Raw genomic sequence first — 27,935 nt, 5'->3', positions numbered from 1 at the left:
ATTGGAGTATGAAAGAATAACTCCTTCCGTGTCTCACAGTAGGCTGGTCTCAGGGGTGCAATTCACATGGCCCTAATTATGTGATCAGACACAGTCGAGTCTTTGCTGTGACCACAGGTTTATTTGATCCTCCCCCTAACCTATTCAACATCTCCCTTTTTTTCTTCTGATGCTCCAACAATACAAGCATAAACCTTGCCTCAGGTCACCTTCTAAGGACCCCACCAAAGACACTGAGCTTAGGGAATGGAACTCATTTTTGAAACACCACAAAGCTACAGAAACAGAAAATTAGGTTTCAACCACAAGTTAAAATTCACTTACTCATTATATTATCTAGTCATTTTGGAAGAAGTTGATGATGCAAGAATCAGGCATTCTGACTTACCAATATTTCTGTCACTTTTATTCATTCTAGAAACCCTAGTTCAAAGCAGGTCACAATGTCACTGAAGAGAAGGTGTCCTATTGATGAGTTTTCTCAAGGCTCCCTTCACGTCCCTGTTCCTCAGGCTATAGATGAAAGGGTTCATCATTTGAGGGACAACAGTGTACATCATTGAAACCACTGCAGTGCTTCTAGAAGAGTTAGTGAGAGCAGAACTAATGTAAACTCCAAAGCCTGTCCCATAGAATAAAGACACTACTGAGAGGTGAGACCCACAGGTAGAGAAAGCTTTATACTTTCCACCTGCTGATGACATTTTCAAAACAGAGGATACTATTCGAGTATAAGAGAAGATGATTCCACACACAGGAATACCACCAAATACACTGGTTGCAAAATATATCAGGATGTTATTGGTGAGGGTATCAGAACATGCAATCTTGATGAGCTGAACAACTTCACAGAAGAAGAGGGGAATCTCCAGGTCTGTGCAGAAGGACAGTTGCAACACCATCAGACTGTGGAGCAGGGCATCCAGAATGATAATAAACAGAGGGAGTAGAATCAGCAGGCCACAGAAGCGAGAGTTCATGATGATTGTGTACCTCAGGGGGTGGCAAATGGCCACGTAGCGGTCATAGGCCATTACGGCAAGAAGACAACTTTCCAAACCTGCAAACACCAGGACAAAGCAGATCTGTGTCAGGCAGCCTGCATAAGTGATGCTCTGATTCTGTGTTTGGATGTTCACCAGCATCTTTGGGATCGTGGTTGTGCTTAAACAGATGTCGTTAACAGACAGATTGGAGACAAAGAAGTACATGGGGGTGTGCAGATGGGAGTCAGAACAGACAGCCAGGATGATGAGCAGGTTCCCCAAGATAGTGACCAGGTACATGGACAAGAACAGGCTGGAAAGGAGGGACTGCAGTTCTGGATCCTCTGTCACTTCCATGAGAAGGAAATGTGAAACATGTGTTTCATTTCTGGGATCCATATTGTTGATGAATCTGATGGAAATGTTAGAGTGACAATATAATCAAATGTATGTTTTCTAGACCAGTAGGAGGAGCATTGCCAAAGGCAAAAACAATCTTGGAGGGCTGGCCTGGCAGCGTAGTTTTTAAGCTCACATGCTTCTCTTCGGTGGCCTGGGGTTCACAGGTTTGGATCCCAGTGCAGACCTAGCACCACACCTCAGGCCATGCCGTGGTGGCATCCCTCATAAAATAGCACAGACGTTAGCTCGGTGACAATCTTCCTCAAGCAAAAGAGGAAGATTGGCAACAGATATTAGCTGAGGGCCAGTCTTCCTCACCAAAAAAAAAAGAAAGCAAACCATCTTGGGAAGGGAAGGAGACTGAAAGAGGGGAAGAAAAATGATGTGTGTATGTATATTATTCTTTTTCTTAAAAAATAAAGCAAAGTTGATATAGCAGAGCGTTAACAATCATTGATTCTGAAAAGGGTTAAATGGTGGTAATTTTGTAAAATTACACTGGCTATGTTGTTCTGATTATTTAAAACCTTTGGTAATTTTATAAGGAGAAACAAATAGACTAGAGAGGCAGCTTGAAGATTCTGTCTGGATCCCCTGAGACCAAAGACAGGCAACTGAGATAATACATAGGTATGTCAAGAACCAGGAATGCAAGATAAGATCAACTTTACCAAATATGCTGACCTCTCACCACAAGATGGTAAGTAAATATCAGAGAATTTTAAAAGTTATCCTGTTTTAAAAATGGCATATTTCTACTCAGGTAGAAATGATCCTGGTCATAGCAATTATTGAATACGAGATTAGTAAATGACAAGTGCTTGAAAATTGGTGCAAAGTACAAGAAAATGTGTAAAGAGCATGACAGACAGGCAGGAGGACCATAGGTGACTTCGTTCTAATCATTTTATATATGTATTTTCTTCACAGCTTCCCCTGGATGAACACGCCCTCATTTCCAAACATTGGCTAAGGGACAGTAGATTACCGGGCCAGTATCACAGTGGAATGATGCTTGACATCTCCTTTGAATATATCATCTTGGATATCTGTCGTCAAGAAGGGCAGAGGGATTGCATAAGACCTGGGCTGCTGGGTAGGAGGAACCATGTGTGGGAGGAGGCTCAGATGAGCTACTTCTTTTCATGGAAAGGATTGTTGCATGAGGTGGTCACAGGCAGATCGCAATCTCTATGTCCTTAGAGGTTCAATTTCCAAAACTCCTCATTAGCATAGCAATTTTATTGTCCTTGGCTCCCAGGACAGTGCAAATCCTTAAAGACCAAGACTGTAGATGGGAGGAATTCAGAATGGTTGCTTCCCTATGAGATCAGGTTTACACCATCTACTTTTCTCTATCTGTGCCTGCTCATATCCATTTCAAATTTTTTTCAAATATGCATAAACCATTCTTCTTTAATTGGATTCTAATCCTTTTTTTAGGTGTGAACGAAGAGATCTCTATCTAATCAATGACATTGGAAAGTCTGATACCGATTTTAAGTGTGAAAATATAGTTCACATATGTGGATATAAATGACATATTTAAAAATTTTGCTAACTTATTGCAAAATTGGAAATTCTCAGGAGTTTTTCTGAGTAATTTATGTTTCCTGAATATGAATTTTCACTGTGTATATTTATACAATGGATTTTACTTTATTCTCTGTGAAAATTTTGTCTCTGATCAGTGCAGACAGATCTGTTACTTCTTAGTAGATTTTCATAACCATGTTTTCTAATTGTTTCGCTACAGTTTCAATGTACATTTTTGTTCACAATAGGGGACTGCAGTTTGAAATTATGTAAATAAATCATGAATTAATGAGAAAAAGATAAACGAATCCGTAGAAATACCACAAACATATATTTAAAAGAGAAGAAAATGAATATGTGAAAAGACTCTCAATCATATAATAAGAAGAAATGTTCCAATTAATGAAACAGTTTTTGAACCCACTAGATTATCAGTACACTTGAAATATTGGTGATGATAGAGATCATCAGGATCTCCTAATATGTGTGTAATTGATTCAAAAACTTAGGATTACTCTTTGGAACTACCCAAAGAAAAATTCATACTCCTTTATCCACAATAATTTCATTGCAAGTATAAGACTCCATCTCATTTCCACCAAGAGACATATATATGAGAATATTCAAACAGATTATTTGTAACAGCAGAAAACCAGAAAAAACAAAATTTCCATTAATATTGGACAGGATATCTACTTAGAAATGTCACCACGCATAATGTAAAATCACAGAGGATGGGAAATAGTGACTGTCATGCCCAATAACATGATTAAATCTCAAAAGCACAATAATGAGAAAAACAATAGAATGAAAAATTTATACATTTTGATTAAACTTCTAACAAATTTGGAGAAAAGGCAAACTACAAATTGGACAGGAACATATATTGAAGTAATAACACAATGACGTTTAAATTCTATTGCGAGTTTCAGAGGGAAAATATAATCAAGAACTGACAATTTTATAGGACTCAACCCAAGATAAGAACTTTAGAGAAAATAAAGTCAGAATTTAAGATCCTGTTTGCCCCTGGAACCAGAGAGAGAAGCATAAGTAGGAGACCACTTACATGGAGTCTATGTCATGGCATTACTCTATTTTTAACCGAGATAGGTATATCTGTTTTTATTATGTGACTATTCTTTAAGACCTACAGACCGATTTTACACACTATTTGATACATACTATATTAAAAAGCAAAATTGAGGAAATGTCTGACATCTTCCTAATTCTAAGTACATTCTCCCATATTCTTTTATACTGAAGTCATGCAACTCAGATTTCAGAGGTCATCACAATTTCATGGAAAACATTAAAAACACTCATCTAATGTAAAGATTCTGTTTAATTCTTTCAAAGATTTTTATAAAAATGGGTCATATTTTGGGTAAATTTGAAATATACTTCTGAGGGTAAAACTGAATGCACATCCCTCACAAGTTTCATCAGAGGTTCGAAGTCAGTAGTTCTTTCTGTAAGTAAGGGAAACCTCAGTGTGAACACAGGTCTCATGTAATTCATCTCTGCAGCCCTCCTGGGGACCTCAGTGGAGGAAGATCTTCACTAGCAGATATCTCAAGTGCCAGATAGGGAGCTGTTTCCTAATATGGTGCTGAAAAAAACAAACAACACCCCTCCCTCAGCCTCCACTGGCGACCAGAACAGAAAGTTCTCCAGCAAGTCCTTTGATTATCCTTTGAGACCTCCACTGTTTTCACCCCTTCACCCACAGAGGTGATTCAAACATATGGTCCTGCTTTTTTGTGCTTATGGGGAAAGTAATTCTCCTAATCTTGACAATTTTCCTTTTCTCCTCTCTTATCTTACATTCAACATCTCCTTGTCAAAGGAAAGCAGTTTTGCATAGAATAACCTTCCTCATAAAGACACATTAAAAAGGATTGCATTAGAATCTTACATCTACAACCAATCCTCTATGACATCAATGATACAGTTAATTTTATTCAATTATGTTTCTCTGTGTGGACTCCACCAGAGATGTGTAAGATATACAGTAATAAAAGATGGCCAAGGACAAAAGTGAAAACTCAGATATATTCTTATAAATAAGCCAATGAGAATGTTAAAAGCAAATAAGATGCCAGAAGAAGATTACCAACCTTTGCCCTGCCTATCTAATAATTATTTATTTTATTATATTACTCAGACCAGAAAAAGCAACTGATAAATATGACAATAAAAGAAAACAAATCTAATTGCTGAAGCAAGTAGTGAAAATATGGGAGACCAATAGGATTACGAGATTTAAGAACATATAGGCAAGATAAAGAACACAATGATAGTAGTTAAATTTTATTGAGTACTTAGTAGGTGCCAGGCACTGTCCTAAGTGTTTGTAGTGCTCATGGGGATAGATTTCCTAGCAGGAGTTCCACTCCAAATGGTCAGTCTAAGGTTTTCATAGGAATCATTTTCTGCATATCAAGAATTAGATTAAGTAGGTGATATATTATCCTATTTGCAGTGAAGAGATTAAAGGGGATATGTTCTGGATAACTCTGTGCCATGTCAAATAACAACGGAGCCAGAGTAGGACAGTCATATTTCTGTCTCTTTGCTTCACGTCTGGATGTTGCAGTCATGTGAGTTCATGGGGGAATCCAGTCCAAGATATAGAGACGTACAGAGTAGTGAATGAATTTCCCTCTATATCTCCTACTTCTGAAGTCCTTGTCAAGAATATAACTCTCTTTATTGCTTGGGTATATTAGAATCAGGGTTACTGTCTCTTAGTAACAAAGGCTTCATCACTGATAAAAAATCAAATGTTTACAATCATCTCAGACCACTGAGCTAATAAAATTACAGAAATTACGTAGATGATTAAACTGAGTGTAGTGAATGCTGATAGTGCCTTTGCACATATGCAGTTTACCCATGACCAGTATTGTAAATTACTGATTTAGGTATGAAAAATCAGATTGTCCCATGTTTCACAGTAGGCTTTTCTCTGTAGTGCATTCATATGCTGCTGGCTATGAAATTGACAGAATCATGTCTCGATGACCACAAACTTATTTGGATCTTCCCCTTGACCCATCCAACTTCTCTACTTTTCTTCTTCTGTGAATGTTCATACAAAATCACTAAAATCTTTGCCCCAGGTTCAGCTTGATGGGATTGACCAAAGAAACTGAACTTAGATAATGGAACTCATTTTTAAAACATCACAGAGCTATACCAACAGTAAGTCAAGATTCATTCCCAAATTAAAATTCACTTACCCATTATGATATCCAATCACTTTAGAAAAACTTGGTGATGCAAGAGTCAGGCATTCTGGCTCACCCGGTATTTGTGTCACTTTGAGTCATTCTAGAAACCTCGGTCCTAAGAAGATGACACAATCAAGAAGAGAAGGTAATCTAGATACTGATGAGTTTCCTCAAGGTTCCCTTAATGTCCCTGTTCGTCAGGCTATATATGAAGGGGTTCATCATTTGAGGGAAAACAATGTACATCATTGAAGCCACTGCAGTGTTTCTGGAAGAGATAGTAAGAGAAGAACTAATGTACACACCAAAATCTGTCCCATAGAATAAGGATACAACTGAGAGGTGAGACCCACAGGTGGTAAAAGCTTTATACTTTCCACCCACTGATTGCATTCTCAAAATGGTGGAGACAATTTGAATATAAGAGAAAATGATTCCACACACAGGAATACCACAAAATATGCTAGATGCAAAATATATCAGGATGTTATTGATGAGGGTATCAGAACACGCAATCTTGATGAGCTAAACAACTTCACAGAAGAAGAGGGGAATTTCCAGGTCAGTGCAGAAGGACAGTCACAACACCATCAGACTGTGGAGCAGGGCATCCAGAATGCTAACAAACAGGGATAGAAGAATCAGCAGTCCACTGAGGTGGGGGTTCATGATGATTATGTACCTCACTGGGTGGAAAATGGCCACATAAGGATCATAGGCCATTATTGAAAGAAGACAACTATCCAAACTTGCAAAAACCAAGACAAAGCAGACCTTTGTGAGGCAGCCTGCATAACTAATGCTCTGATTCTGAGCTTGGATGTTCCACAGGATCTTTGAGATAGTGGTTGTGCTTAAACAGATGTCAATAAAGGACAGATTGGAGAGAAAGAAATACACGGGGGTGTGCAAGTGGGAGTCAGAGCTGACAGCCAGGACGATGAGCAGGTTTGCCAGGACAGTAACCATGTACATACACAAGAACAGGTTGAAAACAAGAGATTGAAGTTCTGGGCTCTCTGTCACTTCCATGAGAAAGAATTCTGAAACATCTGTTTCATTTCTGAGATTCATGTTGTTGATGAATCTATTGGAAAAGATGTGGTAACAAGACAGTCAAATGTATGATCCCTAGACAAACAGCAGGGGCATCACCTGAGACAAAAACCATCTTGGGAGGAGAAGGAGACTAGTGAAGGGAAATAAAAAAGGAGAGCCTTCTGTATGCATATTTTTCTGTTACATGTTTTTTAAAAAACTAATGCTGATATGGCAAAGCATCAACCATTAATCCTGGGAAGGGTTAATAGGTGACTGGGTTTTTTTGTTAACTCACACTGCCTATGTCGTTCTGATTATTTAAAACCTTTGGTAATTTTATATGAGAAATTAGATAGAGTAGGGAGGCAGTTTGAAGATTTCAACTTGATCTCTAGTGACCTCAGAGGCAGGCAACAAAGATAGCACATAGGTATGTCAAGAACCAGGAATGAGGAAGAGTGATGGCAGCATCACGGCAGAGTGAGCTTTCCCAGTAATCTCTCCCATCCAACATACAACAAAAAAGACATTCATACTCCAACAGAGGACATCCAAACACAACACAAAAAACGTCAGAGAGACCCACGCAGCCGTATGACAGAGGGCAGAGAGGCTGGAGCTCCCCTCAGAGAAGGTGGAATGGAGTAAGAGAAAATATCTCTCCCTCTCCAAAAGACTGGGATCTGGGACTTCAGGCAGCCTCTGAGAGGGAAGGAACAGAGGAGAGGACACTTGTTCATGGGAACGTCAAGGATCCCTGAGGGCCCTTGCAGCCTATAGGGAAGACCTCTACTGCAGCAAAAGCTTTTGCAGGTGGAGAGAAGTTAGCAAGACCAGAGGAAGAAAACCTCAAGAGCACACAAGAGAATGCACCCCTCCCCCCACCCACCCAGTGCCAATTCCAGTGCCTGGGATCTGGGCTGAAGGCAGAGGGCTCACAATACATGGCTCTTGACCCCCACTCAGTGGCAATAGGTGGTAACTGTGACCACATAACACCAGGATGCAAAAAAACAGAGTCACCCCCTCTAGCAATATCAAACAATATATTAGATCTCCAGAGCAGAAAGAAAAGGACCAGTACCCACAAATCAATCCTGAAGACACAGAAATATGTAATCTAAATGACAAAGAGTTCCAAATAGCTATCATGAAAAAACTCAATGAGTTAAAAGAGAATGTAGACAAACAATTCAATGAGTTCAGGAGCTACTTCACAAAAGAGCTTGAAACTATAAAAAATAATCAATCAGAAATATTAGAGATGAAAGACACAATGGAAGAAGTAAAACAAAATATGGATTCCCTGAATGCTTCAGCAGACAATGTAGAGGAGCATATCAGCATAATCGAAGATAGACAGGTTGACATGCTCCACACAGAGGAGTAGAGAGAACTAAGTCTAAAAAGAAATGAAGAAAATCTCTGAGAAATATTCGACTCAATGAGGAAATGCAACATAAGAATTATAGGTATTCCAGAAGGAGAAAAGAAGGAGAAAAGAGAAGAAAGCTTGTTCAAAGAAATAATAGCAGAGAACTTCCCAAACCTAGGGAGGGAGATGGAAATCCATGTAGAAGAGGCTATCAGAACTCCTAAATATGTCAATGTAAAAAGACCTACAGCAAGGCATATAGTAGTGAAACTGGAAAAAGTGAATGACTAAGAAAGAATACTAAGGGAAGCAAGGCCGAAGAAAATACCTACAAAGGAACCCCCATCAGGCTTTCATGGATTTCTGTGCAGAAACCTTATAGGCTAGGAGAGATTGGAACGACATATTCAAATCTTTGAAGGACAAAAATTTTCAGCTAATAATACTCTGCCCAGCAAAAATATCCTCCAGATATGATGGAGAAATAAAAACTTTCCCAGACAAACATAAGCTAAGGGAGAGGATAGCCAGAAGACACCCCCCCAACAAGAAATCCTCAGGAAGTCCCTCATACTTGAAAAAAAGTGGAGAAAGGGGTTCCAAAGCATGTAATAAGGAAATAAATAGATAGACAGAATCAGAGCAGGATAGAAAGTACTCAAGTATAGCATTAAAGACAAAGGGAAGGAACCACCACCAGGAAAAAAAAAAGATCATCTTGTCATTTTTAACCACAAACTCATAACACAACATGGAATAAGAATGTGAGAAAGACAACTTAGAGGGGGAAGAGGAAATGGACTGAATTGGTTTAGTCTAAAGAAACAAGAGGCCATCAGAAAACAGACTATCTTATCCACGAGATTTTGAATACAAACCTCATGGTAACCGCTAAACAAAAAATCAGAACAGAGACACAAATAATCAATAACGAGAAAACAAAGAAGCGCATAACTCATGCTCTCTTCGGCAGCACATATACTAAAATTGGAACAATAAAGAGAAGATTAGCATGGCCCCTGTGCAAGGATGACACAAATTAGTGAAGCACTCCATATTTGTCAGATTCAACGTTATCTCAATCAGAATCCCAATGACATTCTTTACAGAAACTGAACAAAGAATCCTAAAATTCATATGGGGCAACAAAAGACCCCTAATTGCTAAAGCAATCCTGAGAAAGAAGAACAAAGACAGAAGCATCACAATCCCTGACTTCAAAGCATACTACAAAGCTACAGTAATCAAAACAGCATGGTACTGGTACAAAAACAGGTGCACAGATCAATAGAACAGAATTGAAAGCCCAGAAATGAAACCACACATCTATGGACAGCTAATCTTCGACAAAGGAGCTGAGGGCCTGCAATGGAGAAAGAAAGTCTCTTCAACAAATGGTGCTGGGAAAACTGGACAGCCACATGTAAAAGAATGAAAATTGACCATTCTTTTTCACCATTCACAAAAATAAACTCAAAATGGATCAAAGACCTAAAGATTAGGCCTGAAACAATGTCTTCTAGAAGAGAATATAGGCAGTACACTCTTTGACATCACTTTCAAAAGAATCTTTTTGGACACCATAACTCCTCAGATGAGGGAAACAATAGAAAGAATAAACAAATGGGACTTCATCAGACTAAAGAGCTTCTTCAATGCAAGGGAAAACAGGATTGAAACAAAAAAATAACCCACTATTGGGAAAAAATATTTACAAGTTATTTATCTGACAAAGGGTTAATCTCCATAATATATAAAGAACTTACACAGCTCAACAACAAAAAATCAAACAACCCGATCAAAAAATGGGCAGGGGACATGAACAGACATTTCTTTAAAGAAGATATACGGATGGCCAATAGACACAGTAAAAGATGCTCATCATCACTAATCATCAGGGAAATGCAAATCAAAACTACACTAAGATATCACCTTACACCTGTTAGAATGGCAAACATAACCAAAACAAAAAGTGACCATTGTTGGAGAGGTTGTGGAGAAACAGGACCTCTCATACACTGCTGGTGGGAATGCAAACTGGTGCAGCCACCATGGAAAACAGTATGGAAATTTCTCAAAAAAATTAAAAATAGAAATACCTTATGACCCGGGCATCCCTCTACTGGGTGTCTATCCAAACAACTTGAAATAAACAATTCCAAAAGTCCCATGCACCCCTATGTTCATCACAGCATTATTTACAATAGCCAAGATGTGGAAGCAACCTAAGTGCCCATCAATTGATGATTGGATAAAGAAGATGTGGTGTATATATATACCATGAAATACTACTCAGCCACAAAAAAAGGATAAAATAGTCCCATTCACAACAACATGGATGGACCTTGAGGGTATTATGTTAAGTGAAATAAGCCAGATTGAGAAAGATGAAATCTGTATGACTCCACACATAGGTGGAAGTTAACATTTAGACAAAGAGACCTGATTGGTTGTTACCAGGGAAAGGGGGAGTGGGGGAGGGTACGAAGGGTGAAGTGGTGCACCTACAACATGACTAACAATAATGTACAACTGAGATTTCACAAGGTTGTAAACTATCATAATCTTAATAAAAAGAAAAAAAAACACTACATAACTCAATTGGTAGACCAAAATACATGGGACAAGAAACAAAGAAAACGCAGGAGAATCAGAAAATGAGTGATAAAATGTTCGCATTAAGCCTTTATATATTGACAATCACCCAAACAAAAGTGGATTGAATTCTCCAATAGAAAGACACAGAGTGGTGAGATGGGTTAAAGAACAAGACCCAACAAGATGCTGCCTCTAGGAAACATATCTCAGCTCCAATGACAAACACAGGCTCAGAGTGAAGGGATAGAAGACATTATTCCAAGCAAATGGCCAACAAAAGAAAGCAGGTGTTGCAATACTTATATCAAACAAAGTAGACTTCAAGATAAGACAGGTAAAGAGACACAAAGAGAGGCAGTATATAATGATCAAGGACATTCCATCAAGAAGAAATAACAGTTATAAATATCTATGGACCCAAAACAGGAATACCAAAGTACGTTAAAGCAACTATTAACAAAACTAAAAGAAAATATTAATGCTAACACAATAATAGCAGGGGAGCTCAACACTCCACTCACATCAATGGATAGATTATCCAGACAGAAAATCAACAAGGAAACAGTGGAATTAAATGAAAAGCTAAACCAGTTGGACTTAATACACATAAATAGAAGACTCCATGCAAAAACAGCAGAATACAAATTCTTCTCAAGTGCACAGAACACAGAACATTCTCAAGGATAGACCATATGTAGGGAAACAAGGCAAGCATCAATAAATTTAAGACTGAAATAGTAACAAGCATCATTTCTGATAACAATGCTATAAAGCAAGAAATTAATTACAAGAGAAAAGCTAAGAAAGGGACAAAGATGTGGAGACTAAACAACATGCTATTGAACAAGCAATGGATCATTGAAGAAATTAAAGGAAAAATCAAAAAGTATCTGGAGACAAATGAAAAAGAAAACATGCCATACCAACTCATATGGGATACAGCAAAAGTTGTATTAAGAGGGAAAATTCATCACGATAAGGCTCACCTTATAAACAAGAGAAAACCCAAATAAGCAATCTCAGACTACACCTAACTGAATTAGAAAAAAAAGAAGAAATAAAGCCCAAAGTCAGTAAAAGGAGAGAAATAATAAAAATCAGAGCAGAAATAAATGCTATTGAAACAAAAAAGGCAGTAGAAAGGATGAATGAAACAAAAGCTGGTTCTTTGAGAAGTTTTAAAAAATGACAAACCCCTAGTCAGATTTACAAGAATAAAAGAGAGAAATCTCAGATAAGTACAATTAGAAATGAAAGAGGGGAAATGATAATGGATACCACAAAAATGCAATAGATTATACAGAGATTACTACGAAAAACTATATGCCAACAGAATGGACAATCTAGAGGAAATGGATAAATTCTTAGACTCTTACAACCTCCCAAAGTTGAATGAAGAAGAAACAGATAATCTAAATAGACTGATCACAAGGAAAGAGATTGAAACAGTAATCAAAAGCATCCCAAAGGATAAAAGCCCTGGACCAGACTGCTTCCCTAGGGAATTCTACCAAACTTTCAGATATGGTTTAATATCTATCCTTCTCAAGCTATTCCAAAGAATTAGGGAAGATGGAATGCTTCCCAATACATTCTAAGAGGCCAACATCACTCTGATACCAAAGCCTGACAAGGATAACACAAAAAATGAAAACTACAGGCCAATATCACTGATGAACATAGATGCAACAATCCTCAACAAAATATTGGCAACTTGAATACAGCAATACACAAAAAAGATCATACATCATGATCAAGCAGGATTTACACCAGGGACACAGGGATGGTTCAACATCTGAAAATCAATCAACGTGATACACCACATTAACAAAATGAGGAATAAAAACCACATGATCATCTCAATAGATGCAGAGAAAGTGTTTGACAAGATCCAACAGCCATTTATGATAAAAAAAAAAAAAAACTCTTAAAACGGGGATAGAAGGAAGTTACCTCTACATAATAAAGGCCATATATGACAAACCCACAGACAACATCATACTCAATGGGTAAAAACTGAACACCATCCCTCTGAGAACAGGAACAAGACAAGGATGCCCACTATCACCACTCTTATTCAACATAGTACTGGAGATTTTGGCCAGAGCAATTAGGCAAGAGAAAGGAAGAAAAGGAACTCAAATAGAGAGTAAAGAAGTGAAACTCTCACTATTTGCAGACGACATGATCTTATCTATATAAAACCCTAAAGAATCCACTGGAAAACTATTAGAAATAATTAACAACTGCAGTAAAGTTGTGGGGTACAAAATCAACTAACAAAAATCAGTTGTATTTCTGTACTCTAATAACGAACTAACAATGAGAACTCAAGAAAACAATTTCATTTACAATAGCAAAAAAAAAGAATAAAGTACCTAGGAATAAATTTAGCTAAGGAAGTGAAGGACTTATACAATGAAAAGTACAAGATACTATTGAAAGAAATAGATAATGACATAAAGAGATGGAAAGACATTCCAAGCACACAGATTGGAAGAATAAACATAGTTAAAATATCCATACTACCCAAAGCAATCTACAGATTCAATGCGATCCCAATCAGAATCCCAATGACCTTCTTCACGGATATAGAAGAAAGAATCCTAAAATTCATACGGGGCAACCAAAGATCCTGAATTCTTAAAACAATACTTAGAAAAAAGAACAAAGCTGGAGGGATCACAATCCCTGAGTTAAAAATGCACAACAGGGGCTGGCCTGGTGGTGCAGTGGTTAAGTTCACACATTCCACTTCGGCAGCCTGGGGTTTGCTGTTTCGGATCCCAGGTGCAGACATGGCACCACTTGGCAAGCCATGCTGTGGTAGGCATCCCACATATAAAGTAGAGGAAGATGGGCACCGATGTTAGCTCAAGGCCAGTCTTCCTCAGCAAAAAGAGGAGGATTGGCAGCAGATGTTAGCTCAGGACTAATCTTCCTCAAAAAAACAAAAATGTACTACAAAACCGTAGTGATCAAAACAGCATGTTACTGGCACAAAAACGGGCACACATATCAATAGAACAGAACTGAAAGCCCAGAAATAAAACTGCACATACGTGGACAGCTGATCTTCAACAAAGGTGCCAAGAACATGCAATGGAGAAAAGATAGTCTCTTCAATAAATGGTGTTGGGGAAACTGGACAGCCACAGGCAAAAGAATGAAAGTAGACCTTTATTTGACGCCAGACACAAAAATAAACTCAAAATGGATCAAAGACTTGAAGATAAGTCGTGAAACCATAAAACTCCTGGAAGATAATATAGGCAGTACACTCCTTGACACTGAACTTAAAAGGATCTTTTTGAATACCACGTCTTCTCAGACAAGGCAAACAAAAGAAAAAATAAACAAGTGGGAATTCATCAGACTAAAGAGCTTCTGCAAGGCAAAAGAAACTAGGATCAAAACCAAAAGACAACCAACCAATTGGGAGAAAATTTTTCAAATCATATATCCAATAAGGGGTTAATCTCCATAAAATATAAGGAACTCATACAACTGAACAACAAAAAACCAAACAACCCAATCAAAAAATGGACAGAGCATATAGACATTTTTCCAAAGAAGACATACAGATGGCCAATAAATACATGAAAAGATGTTCAATATCACTAATCGTCAGGGAAATGCAAATCAAAACTACACTAAGATACCACATTATTCCTGTTAAAATGGCTATAATCACTAAGACTGAAAATAACAAATGTTGGAGAGGGTGTGGAGAAAATGGAACCCTCATACACTGCTGGTGGGACTGCAAAGTGGTGCAGCCACTAAGGAAAACAGTATGGAAATTCCTAAAAAAAACTAAAAATAGAACTACCATATGACCTAGCTATCTCACTAATGGGTATATATCCAAACAACTTGAAATCAACAATCCAAAGTAACATATGCACCCCTATATTCATTGCAGCTATTCACAATAGCCAGTACATGGAAACAATCCAAGTGATTGGATAAAGAAGATGTGGTATGTATATATATAATATACTACTCAGCCACAAAAAAGACAAAATCATCCCATTTGCAACAACATGGATGGACCTGGTGGGAATTATACTAAGCGAAATAAGTCAGACTGAGAAAGACAAACACAAGATGATTTCACTCATATGTGGAATATGAAAAAACACATGGACAAAGAAAACAGCTCAGTGGTTACCAGGGGAAGGGGAGTGAGGGCAGGCAAAGGGGGTGAAGGGGAGCACTTGTGTGGTGACAGACAAGAAATAATATACAACTGAAATTTCACAATTATGTAAACTATTATTAACTCAAATTAAAAAAAAAAAAAAAGAACCAGGAATGGGAAGATAAGGTGAATTTTGCCAACATTTCTGCCTCCCATCACTACAGGAATGTGAGGAAATGTCTGAAAATTTTATAAAAATCTCCTAGCCTTAGAACAGGCAAGTTTCTTAGAAGGAAAGTGGTCTTGGCCATAATAGAGACTGAGTATGAGATTAGTAGATAAGAGGTACTTGAGTATTGGTGCAAAGTATGAGGAAATGGGAAGAAGATGACAGACAGTTAAGGAAGAGGACCATGAGTGATTTAGTTCTAATTGTCTGATATATGTACTTTCTTCACTTATTTCCCTGGATGAACCTGTAGCAAAACACCTGCCCTCATTTCCATACATTGACTAAGGGAATTTCAGTTACCTGTCTGGTATCACAGTGGAATGAGGCTTGACATTGCCTCTAAATGTACCATCTGGGAGACCTGTCCTCAGGAAAGGCAGAGGAATTGAGTGAGACCAAGGCTGCTGGGTAAGAAAGGTCATCTATAGGAGGAGGTTCAAATGTGCTACTGCTTTTCTGGAAAAGGACTGTTGATTGAGGTGGTCACAGGCAATTGCAGTCTCTGTATCCCTAGAGGCTCAATTTCCAAAGCTCCTCATTAGCCAAGCAATTCTGTTGTCACTGAGATCCCAGGACAGTGCAAACCCTTAAAGACCAAAACTCTAGATGGGAGGAATTCAGGATGGTTGCTTCCCTGACCCCATGAGACCTCGTATACACCATCTACTCATCTCCATTTCAAATATGTTGCAAACATGGACATGCCATCCTTCTCTGATTGGATTCCAGTCATTCTTTTCAAGTATGAACAAAGTTGCATCCATCTAAACAATGACATCAGGAAGTCTGATGCCAATTTTAGGTGTCAAGATATAGTATGGGGGCCGGCTCTGTGGCCGAGTGTTTAAGTTCGCGCACTCCGCTGCAGCGGCCCAGGGTTCAGATCCTGGACATGGACATGGCACCGCTCATCAGGCCATGTTGAGGCGGCGTCCCACATCCCACAACTAGAAGGACCTGCAACTAAAATATACAACTATGTACCGGGGGAGGGGGGGCGGGTTATGGGAAATAAAGCAGAAAAAAACAAAAAAAAGATTGGCAACAGTTGTTAGCCTAGGTGTCAATCTTTAAAAAAAAAAAAGATATAGTATGCATGTGGACATAAATAATACATTTAAAAACATAGCTAAGTTATGGTAAAATTAGAAAGACTCAAGCATTGTTTATTTCTTTCCAAGTGTCACTGAATGTTTCCTGACTTAATATTGACTGTGTATGCATTATACAGTAGATTCTAGTGTATTCTGTGTGACTGTTCTATCTTGATCAATACAGACAGATCTTACTCCCTTTTTAGATTTTCTCAATCATCTCTAATCTCATCACAACAGTTTCAATGAACATTTTTCTTCACTTTAGAGAATGGTGGGTGAAATTATTGATTTTTAATAGAGTTGTAAGAAGTTACAATGCCATGGCAAAGCACTTGTGTGCAGGTATAATCTCAATATATTTAGTTAGGTTTCACCCATTATCTAGTTGGTGGAGACAATACTCCACATTAATGTTAATTAAAATATTTCTTATCTTTAATGAATTTAATATTTTCAAGTGTTTATCAATTTATTTCCTCTGCTCTTAACTGCTTCTGTAGGAACTTTGTTAACCTACAATATTCTTGATACAAGATGGCATTGTAATGTCATCCCTTAACCTCATTTGCTTCAGAAACATGCAATCATAGATAAAGATGAAAAGATATAGAGATAGAAAATATATAAAGCCAAGGTTACAAGCAGAAGTTTGTAATTGAGAAATGTGAGTGAACACAAGAGTTGTGGACACTGCCCGGGACCATGACTGTAGACTTAGAACTGTGAAAAGTTTCAGAAAAGCCTGCAAGGCAGAACTTAACCAAGGCACCTGATGGTTTGGTGGCTGGATTTTTGATATTTTCAAAATCACTGAGCAGGAAGAAGCAGTTATAAGACTGAATTCAAGGCTAGAGCCCTGGTGATTGATAAGGGCAACTGTGAATCTGCTGTGAATCTGCTGATAAAGTGGGAGCATGTAAATGGAAAGAGAGAGAGAAAAAACTAGCAATTAAAATGAATCTGCAGTTCAAAATTTAAATACCCAGGAAGAATATAATCCTAAAATGGCAAACCAAATATCAGAACATTAATTCATCTCAAGATAAGAATTTTAAAATAAATATTTGGTTTTTACATGTGGCTTCTTTCACTCAGAATGGGCCTTGAGACTCATAAAAGTTGTCACCTGTATCAACACCTCTTACTTTTTATTGCTGTATTCTATTATAATGATATATCGCAGTTTACTCATTCATTCTATACTGAAGTACATTTGAGTTGTTTCATTTTTTGTCAATTATGAATAGAGTTACTATAAATATTCATGTACAGGTTGTGGTGACTTATGATTCCATCTATATGACATTATGAAAAATACAAAACTATAAGGATGGAAAACAGATCAATGGTTCACAAAGATGAAGGAGTGCGTGACTACAGTGGCAACGCAAGTTAGTTTACACATGTTAAAATACAAAGAACAGTATGCAATAAGTGCATTTCAGTGTATGACAATTTCAAAGTTAAATTTTTGAAAGATTAAAACATGAGTATAGATATCAATCTAATATGGACAGTGCATTTAAAAAATAAAGATTCTAAGAGATATTTACACATGCTTATTCATAGTAGCACAATTCACAGTAGCCAAGAGTTGGGAGCAACCCAAGTGTCCATCCGTGGATGAATGGATAAACAACATATGATGAATATATATACAATGCAACATTAGCCTCAGAAAGGAAGGAAATTCTGCCACCTGCTACAACGTGGATGATACTTGAGAACATTAGGTTAAGTGAAACAAGCCAGTCACAAAAAGACAAATCCAACTTATATGAAGTATATAAAGCATTGAAATTCACAAGAACAAAGTCACCAGGGGCTAGGAAAAAGGGAATAAAGAGACTTCTTGTTTAAAGGAAACAGAGTTTCAAACTTGCAAGACAAAAAATTTCTTATACTTAACACTACTAAACTTTGCACTTAAAAATGATTAGGATGGTTCAACAAAGGAGCTGAGGGCGTACAATGGAGAAAAGAAAGTCTTTTCAACAAATGGTGCTGGGAAAACTGGAAAGCCACGTGTAAAAGAATGAAAATTGACCATTCTTTCTCACCATTCACCAAAATAAACTCAAAATGGATCAAAGACTTAAAGGTGAGACCTGAAACCATAAGGCTGCTAGAAGAAAATGTAGGCAGTACACTCTTTGACATCAGTGTTAAAAGGATCTTTTTGGACACTATGTCTTCTCAGACAAGGGAAACAATAGAAAGAATAAACAAATGGGACTTCATCAGACTAAAGAGCTTCTTCAAGGCAAGGGAAAACAGGATTGAAACAAAAAAACAACCCACTAACTGGGAAAAAAATATTTGCAAGTCATACATCCGACAAAAGCTTAATATCCATAATATATAAAGAACTCACACACCTCAACAACAAAAAATCAAAAAACCCGATCAAAAAATGGGTAGGAGACATGAACAGACATTTCTCCAAAGAAGATATACAGATGGCCAATAGGCAAATGAAAAGATGTTCATCATCGCTGATCATCAGGGAAATGCAAATCAAAACTACACTAAGGTATCACCTTACACCCATTAGAATGACAAAAATAACTAAAACTAATAGCAACAAGTGTTGGAGAGGTTGTGGAGAAAAAGGAACCCTCATACACTGCTGGTGGGAATGCAAACTGGTGCAGCCACTATGGAAAACAGTATGGAAATTCCTCAAAAAATTAAAAATAGAACTACCATACGACCCAGCTATCCCACTACTGGGTATCTATCCAGAGAGCTTGAAGTCAGCAATTCCAAAAGTCCTATGCACCCCAATGTTTATTGCAGCATTATTTACGATAGCCAAGATGTGGAAGCAACTTAAGTGCCCATCAACAGATGATTGGATAAAGAAGATGTAGTATATATATACAATGGAACACTACTCAGCTGTAAAAAATAACAAAATTGTCCCATTTGCAACAACATGGATGGACCTTGAGGGAATTATGTTAAGTGAAATAAACCAGATAGAGAAGGACAATCTCTGTATGACTCCACTCATATGAGTAATTTAAAAATGTAGACAAAAGAGAACAGATTAGTGGCTACCAGGGGAAAGGTGGGGTGGTGGGTGGGCACAAAGGGTGAAGGGGTGCACCTACAGCTTGACTGACAAACAATAAAGTACAACTAAAATTTCACAAGATTGTAACCTATCATTAACTCAATAAAATTTTTTTTAAAAACTTCAAAAAAAAAGAAGAAAAAAATGGTTAGGTTGGTAAATTTTATGTCGTGTGTATTTTAACAAAATAAAAAACATACATAAATTGATGAAATAAATATTGCAAAATATTAATATCCATTGGATCTAGGTAGTTGGTGAATGGGTGTTCATTGTATTATTCTTTCAATTTTTCTGTATGTTTGAAAATTTTCACAATAGGAAGCTTTAAAAAAAGAATATAGATTGTATGCTTCCTCCTATACGAAATATCTAGTGTAGGAACATTCACAGAAACAGAAAGTAGACTAGAAATTGACGAGACTGAGGAAGGAGGAGAGACTGAGGTGATGAAAAATGTGGAAACAGATAGTGATGATGACTGCAATATTGTGAATGTAATTGCACCACCAAATTGCATGCTTAAAAATTATTAAAATTGTGAATTTAGTTATAAATGTTACCACAATTTAAAAAAATATAGACTGGGCATGTAATAGGTATTTTATTCCCATTGCAGAATTTCATACCAACTTTCCCCAGTTTCAAACTAGTAGATTCAATATATTTTTCCTACATAATTATGGACCATTCATTGAAATTATGGTCCTTTTTGTTATCAATATTGTTACAGTAAGTTGTGAATTACCAAAGAAGCAAACTATGATACAATGTACCTTGTAATTGTAATTAACAGAGTTTGGGGCTTCTTTGTTACCACAGCATACTTATTTTAAGCTGACTGGTGTACTATGATTATTAAGACATGTTATATTGGTGCAGGGGTAAATACAAGACCTATTAATCAGAATATAGATCCCCGGAAAGAAATCAACACACAACTGGGCAGTTTATGCAGGAACATAAAAATGAATTTGGATCCTGCTTCACAATGAAGGGAAAACTAAATTCTAGGAGGATTCATGCTTCAAATGTAAAAGCCAAAACTGAAAATTCTTCAGATCGAACTACTAGGGATTTCATAAATAAGACCTATTGAGTGCAAGCCATTATGGAAAGTGTTGAGAAACTGTAACTATATTCAAATGAAGCACTTCTGTTCACTGAAAGGAAAACTGTAAAGGATATCCAAAGAGAAGTCATACACTTAAAGAAGAAATTTTCAATGCGCATAACTGACTAAGACTAATATCTTTATTATGTAAAGAACTCATAAGAATTAATAAGAAAAAGAAAAACAACTCAGTAGAAATACCACAAATAGTTATTTAAGAGAAAGGAAAATAACTGTGTGGAAAGGCTGTCAACCATACAATAATAAGACATATGCTGGTTGATGAAATAATTTTTATATCCACAAAATTGTCAGTATAAATGAAAAAGTGTTGGTGATGATATGGCTCAAGAGAAAGATTTAATGTGTGTGTAAATTTATTCATCCACTTAGGAAAACTCTTGGGAACTACCCAAAGAAGAATACATGAGAATACATGTTCCCTTTAACCAACAATTCCATCGCAAAAATAAAACTCTCTCATTTCTCCCAGGAGACATAAAAAAGCTTATTCAAACAGATTTATTAATAATAGCAAAAAACCAGCTACAAGCAAATAAAATTTCCATCAATATCATAAAGGATCTAGTTTGAAAACAGTCATCATACCAAATGTAAAAATACAGAGTATTGTAGATAAATCAGTTACTAATACATTCAACAACAGGACTTAATCTCAAAAGTGCAATAATGAGAAAAACAATCAGGACACAAAATTCATATATTAAAATTAAACTTTCAACAAGTTTTAAAAGAGGAAAATTTCTAAATTGGAAAGGAATACATGCAGGGATGCTAAGACAGTGACGTTTAATCCTACGGCTAGTGTCTCAGGGTAAATATGATCAAATACTGGCAATTTCACAGGATCCAACCTAATAAAAGGACATCAAAGGAAGTTATTAACATAGAATTCAGGATTGTGTTTGCCACTGGGAAAGGAGAGGGTGATGTGCATGGGAGACCATTCAGCTGAATTTTATGAAGAGCATTGCTTTATTTTCTACCCCAGGATGGATATATGCGTGGTTGTTATGTTACTGTTCGTTCAGAACTACACATAGATTTTATGCACTGCTTTGCATATGATATTTTAACAAGTAAAATTGAGAAAAGGCCCTTCCGTATTCCTAATTCTAAATACATTTTCTCATGTTCTAATATGAAAATCATGCATCTCAGACTTCAGAGATTACCAGAATCTCGCAAAATGCTTATTAAAAAGTCTCACCCCTCACATGTCTCCCCAGAGCTTCAACATCAGTAGTTCTTGCAGAAGGACAGGGAACTCTCCTTTGTATGAACAAAGGTCTCAGGTAATTCACCTCTGCAGCTGTTCTGTGGACATCAGTGGAGGAAGCTCTGCGCTAGAAGACACCTCAAGCTCCAGGCAGGGAGCTGTTTCCCAGTTACGGTTCTGAAAATAAAACCAGACCTCCACTGACAGCCAGAACAGAAAGCTCTCCAGCAACTCCTTTGATCCTCATTTGAGACCTCCACCGTTTTCACTCCCTCGCCTTCAGAGATGATTCTAACTCACGGCCCTGATTATATGTGTTTATGGGAAAAGTAATTCTCCTGATCCTGCCAACTTCCGTTTTCTCCTCTCCTGTCTTACCCTCAACATCTCCTTCTCAAATGAAAGCAGTTCTCCATAGAAAAACTTCCCTCATAAACACATTAAATAGTTTTGTATTAGTGCCCTAAGACTGCACCCAATCCTCTATGACATCAATGATACAATTAATTTTATTCAATTATTTTTCTCTGTGTGGAATCAACCAGAGATGTGTAAGAAACACAGCAATACAAGGTGACTAAGGGGAGAAGTGAAAACTCAGATACATTCTCATAAATAGATCAATAAGGTTTCAACAACATGGATGGACCTTGAGGGTATTATGTTAAGTGAAATAAGCCAGACAGAGAAAGACGTACTCTGTATGACCCCACTCATAGATCAATAAGGTTTCAAAGCAAATAAGATGCTAGAAGATTACCAACATTTTTCCTGCCTACAAAATTATTTATTTTATTATATTACTCAGACCAGAAAAAGCAGCTGACAAATATAACAATAAACTAAAACAAACTGCTGAAGCAGGTGGCAAAAATATGGAGAACCAATAGGATTACAAGGCTTTATGAAATACAATGATAGTAGTTAAATTTTATTGAGTACTTACTATGTACCAGGCATTGTCCTAAGTGTTTGTGGTGCTTATGGGTTGGACTTCCTGGCAGGAGTTTCACTCTGTACTGTCAGTCTAATGTTCTTGTAGTAATCATTTTTCCCACACCAACAGAGATTAACTAGGTCGCATATGACCCTGTTTTCAGTGATGAGATTAAAGATGATATCTTATAGAAGATGCCATAGGAATGTCTATTATAAATAGATCTTCTATTAACAGTAGGCCCAGGTAAGAACAGTCAGTTTTCTGTCTCCAGGAATCATGTCTAGATGTGATTGATGCTTGCATGTGTTGCATCTATCTGGTGTCATGAGGGGAACGAGCCCAAGCAAGAGGCTGCTTCAGGGAGGACTGAATGAATCTCCACTCTCTCATTCCTGTACATTCCTTACCTCTCAAGTCCTTGTAATGAAAGATAACTCTCTTTATTATCTGAGCATATTAGAGCCAGGATTTCTTTCTCTTATTAGAAACTAAGGTTGCCTCACTGATCAAGCTCAAATATCTTGCAAACATTTCAAACTGCTGGGATAATCTAATGATGGCGATTTTTCAGATGATGAAGCTGAGTGTTGTGGATGCTAATGTTGCCCTGCACATGTACAATTTACCACTGACAGGTCTCAGGAATTACAGAATTAAGTTATGAAAGATCAGCCACCATGTCTCACAATAGGCTTAATTTTGGGGTGCAATTCACATGGCACTATCCATGGGATCAGGCAGAATCTAGTCTCTGCAATGACCACAACCTTGTGTAAGTCCTTTCTCTGACCTATTCACCTTCTTTCACTTCCCTTGTGCTGATAACATTCTCCACAAAATTACTGTACCAAGAACTTCTGCCTCAGATTCAGTTTCTATGAATCCTGACCAAAGAAACTTATCTTAGAGAATGGAAATCATTTGTCAAACACCACAAAGCTAGATAAAGAGCAAGTTAGGTTTCACCCTCAGATAAAATGCATTTAGCCATCACGCTATCCATTCCTTTAGTAATAACTTGGTGATGGATGAGTCAAGCATTCTGCTCATTCTAGTGAATGTAGCCCAAATCAGATGACAAAATCACAGAAAAGAAGATACCCTACCAATGAGCATCCTCAAGGCTCCCTTCATGTCCCTGTTCCTCAGGCTGTAGATGAAGGGATTCATCATGGAAGTGACCACAGTGTACATCATTGAAGCCACTGCAGTCTTCCTGGAAGAGTTTGTCACTGCAGAACTAATGTACACTCCAAAAGCTGTCCCATAGAACAAGGTAACAACGGAGAGGTGAGACCCACAAGTGGAAAAAGCTTTATACTTTCTTCCTGATGATGACATTCTCAAAATAGAGGAAACAATTTGAATATAAGATAAAACGATTCCAGAAAGGGGAACACCAGCAAATATGCTAGCCACAGAATATATCAGGATGTTATTGATGAGAGTATCAGAACACGCAAGCTTGATGACCTGAACAACTTCACAGAAAAAGAGGGGGATTTCCAGGTGTGTGCAGAAGGACAGCCGCAACACCATCAGACTGTGGAGCAGGGCATCCACAATGCTAATGAACATGGAGAGTAGAATCAGCAGTCCACAGAGTCGGGGGTTCATGATAACTGTGTACCTCAGCGGGTGGCAAATGGCCACATAGCGATCATAGGCCATTACTGCAAGGAGAAAATTTTCCCAACAAACGAAAGTCAGGATGAAGCAGATCTGGCTGATGCAGCCTGCATAAGTGATGCTCTGATTCTGTGCTTGGATGTTCACCAGCATCTTTGGAATTGTGGTTGTGCTTAAACAGATGTCAGTAAAGGACAGATTAGAGAGAAAGAAATACATGGGTGTATGGAGATGGGAGTCAGAGCTGACAGCCAGGACAATGAGCATGTTTCCCAGGACGGTGACCAGGTACATGGACAGGAACAAGCTGAAAAAGATGGTCTTCAGTTCTGGATCCTCTGTCAGTCTCATGAGAAGAAATTCTGAAACATCTGTTTTGTTTCTGAGTCCCATGTTGTCGATGAATATGATGGAAAAGATGTGGTCCCTTGACCAGGAGCAAGTGTGTCCTCCGAGGCAAACATCGTCTGGGGAAGAGAAAGAGTAAAGTGAAGGGAAGCTTTCTGTATGCATGTAATTTTGTTATTTTGAAAAAATACCTCGAGTTAGTAAAGCAGCATGTAAACATTTATTAATTCTGGAAAGGATTAAGAAATGATCCCTTTAAATATTACACTGCCTGTGCTGTTCTGATTAATTAAAATATTTTTAAATTTTATTAGGAGAAATAGGTAGTCGAGGGAAGCAGGCTGATAACTCTATCAGGGTCTGCACTTCCTTCCTCAGAGACCTCACAACCCGGAAACAGAGATAGTACAAATGTGTGTTTAAAACCCAGAGTTGGAAGACACAGTGAAACTGACCAAGTCTCCCTAAGACCACTATAAGAATTAAGTAAATGCCAGCGAATTTTATAACAATCATCATGTTTGCAGATGAGGATACGCCTGCTGAGGAGGAAAATGTTCTTTGCCATGGTCGAGAAAATATGAGACTAGCAGAATGAGGGTTGATTGAGAATCAGAAGAGAGATACAAGGACTCATATCAAGAAGATGGAAGACAGGCAGGAGGCAAATGGTTGTCTTGGTTCTAATCATCCATTGCATGTATGCTCCTCACAGTTTCCCCTGGATGAACTTGTATTAAAACACTGGCCCTCATTCTCAAACTTTAACTAAGGAACATTAGGTTACCCAGACAACGTCACTGTGGAATGGGGCCGGACATCTCTCCTAGATATTGAATGATGGAGACTGAAGCTGTATCCTTAGGAAGAGGAGAGGGACTGAATGAAGCACCAGGCTCCTGGGCAAGAGGAATCATCTCTGGGAGGGGACTCAGCAGTCATGTTTCTTTACTGAGAAAAGGCTATTGAGTGAAGTGGTCACAGACAAACACTTTATAGTCTGTGTATCCCTGGAGGATAAATATCTGAAGCTCATCATTAGCCAATTTTATTATCATTCTGATCCCAGAGCTGTGCAAATCCATAAAGACCAAGAGTATAGAATGGGGGAATTCAGGATGGTTGAGTCTCTGATGCTGTGAGGCTAAGTTTTCACCACTCACTTCTCCACCTGTTTCTGCTTACATCTATTTCATACACTTTGCAAAAATGGACCCACTACCCTTCTCTAATTGGATTCCAGTATTGTTTTTTTTAGGTAAAACCAATGGCATATCTATATAAGCAATGATATCAGGAAGCCTGATTATAATTGCATATTTTTTCAGCTATAAGGAGGAATAAAATTCTGACACATGGATGAACCTTGAAAACATTATTCTAGGTGAAATAAGATGAAAAAGGACAAATATTCTATGATTTCAGTTATAAGGTACCTAGAATAAGTAAACTCATAAAGACAGACAGTAGAATGGTGGTTACCAGGGGAGCAGAAGAGAAGGATTGATTTTTGAGTGTGCTAGAATATATTAATAGTTGTTTCTGTCTGTACTGAGTAATATCACACTGATATTGATGGGGTGAGCAAGGTTAGATTTGGACATATTTCATGGGAAGTTTATTTGCCCTACCTTTTTCTTTTTGTTGTATTGAAAGAACAATTGTGAATTTTCTTTCTTGAGTCATTTGGTTTAGTGGCTTGCTCTCAAATGCTTGAATTTCTCAGTCTTTACCTTTTGGATTGCACTTACTCTCTTAAGAAATGCTTAACTCCTCTGAAGTCACAAAAATATTTTTGTATATTGTCTTCTGAAATAGTTAATCATTTTGACTTTTGTGTATAACACTTTGGTACATTGGAATGATTTTTGTTTGTTTTTTTATCTAGAAAGCAAGATATTATTTATCAGTTTTAATTCCTTTTTTGAGAGGTTTTTAATGTGTAAAATATATATAATATAAAATTTACCATTTCATCCACTTTAGGTGTATAGTTCCATGGCATTAAGAACATTCACAGTGTTGCGTGACCAGAACCACCAACCACTTCCTGAACGCTTTTATCACTTCAAATAGCAATTCTGTACCCATGAAACAACAACTCCCCATTTCATTCTCTCCTCAGAGCTTTCAGAAGGAACTCAACACTTTCAGTCCAGTGTAGCAGTCTTCAGACTTCTGACCTGCAAGACCACAGGAGAATACATTTGTGTTGTTTTAAGCTAGTATGTTTGTGGCAATGTGCTACAATGACATCAGGAAACTAATATAGGACATATGTCCCAAGTCAGAATGATGATAAAAACAATGGCTTCTGGATGTCTCTTTGTAAAGTTTACATGTGCATTGCAAAGAGACCCAAGAAGAGGCAGTCAGTTTTCTGTTTCTGGTTGTTATTGTGTCTGAAGTGTCCCTGCACTACTGTGTGCATTGCTGTCCATCAAGAGAACAGGCTTAGGAGGAAGCCAGCACATGGCAGAATGAACTGCAGCCCTGTGATTCTGTGCCTGAACCTATTCAATCTCTGAGGCAATTGATAGGAAAGATGATCATTGTTTTTATTGTTAGACTGTATTGGGATTGAGACTTTTGCCTCATTACTGCTGACGGCATGCATCCTCACTGATAGAGTTGAAGTATCTTAAACCATCCCAAAATGTAAACTAATATAATTGTACCAACTTTTTAGATGAGGAAACTGAGTTTAGAAAGTTGAAGTAAATTGTCAAAGGCCACCTAGCAAAGGTTTAGCAGAGGCAGGATTCAAACCCAGCTGGTCTGATTCCAAAATTCTCACCCTTAACCATTTGATCTCTGGTCATGTGTATTTAAATAAGTTGGCCCGGCTTTCTGGATCACTCATGGTTTATTTCTCTTTGTCACGTACTCACAGCGTAAGCCCAAAGCAATTGACACATCAATGGAAAGATGATATTCT

General features: G+C 37.6%; 2 protein-coding genes, 1 non-coding gene and 1 pseudogene across 3 annotated transcripts; 1 reads left to right on the top strand and 3 right to left on the bottom strand.

The window, feature by feature from the left end:
- Nucleotides 1-446: 446 nt before the first annotated feature.
- OR7G64 (olfactory receptor family 7 subfamily G member 64) lies at nt 447-1,385 on the bottom strand. Its single transcript, NM_001390940.1, is given in 1 exon segment — nt 447-1,385. A coding segment is annotated over 1 exon segment (939 nt).
- OR7G72P (olfactory receptor family 7 subfamily G member 72, pseudogene) lies at nt 6,311-7,234 on the bottom strand (annotated as a pseudogene).
- Nucleotides 9,534-9,638, top strand: LOC111774494 (U6 spliceosomal RNA). The gene has a single exon (XR_002809497.1). It is a non-coding gene; the product is annotated as a U6 spliceosomal RNA (small nuclear RNA).
- A 13,246-nt stretch (nt 9,639-22,884) lies between these two features.
- On the bottom strand, nt 22,885-25,042 carry OR7G49 (olfactory receptor family 7 subfamily G member 49). Its single transcript, XM_014741532.3, has 2 exons — nt 24,122-25,042; nt 22,885-22,902 (listed from the first exon to the last, which is right to left on the bottom strand). The coding sequence occupies exons 1-2, from the start codon at nt 25,040-25,042 to the stop codon at nt 22,885-22,887; spliced, it is 939 nt and encodes a 312-aa protein (XP_014597018.2).

This window comes from Equus caballus, chromosome 7 (genome assembly GCF_041296265.1).
Source record: "Equus caballus isolate H_3958 breed thoroughbred chromosome 7, TB-T2T, whole genome shotgun sequence".
In the NCBI taxonomy this organism is placed as follows: Eukaryota; Metazoa; Chordata; class Mammalia; order Perissodactyla; family Equidae; genus Equus; species Equus caballus.
The sequence above is the reverse complement of the archived record's forward strand: the minus strand, read 5'-3'. Positions and strand labels throughout refer to the sequence as shown.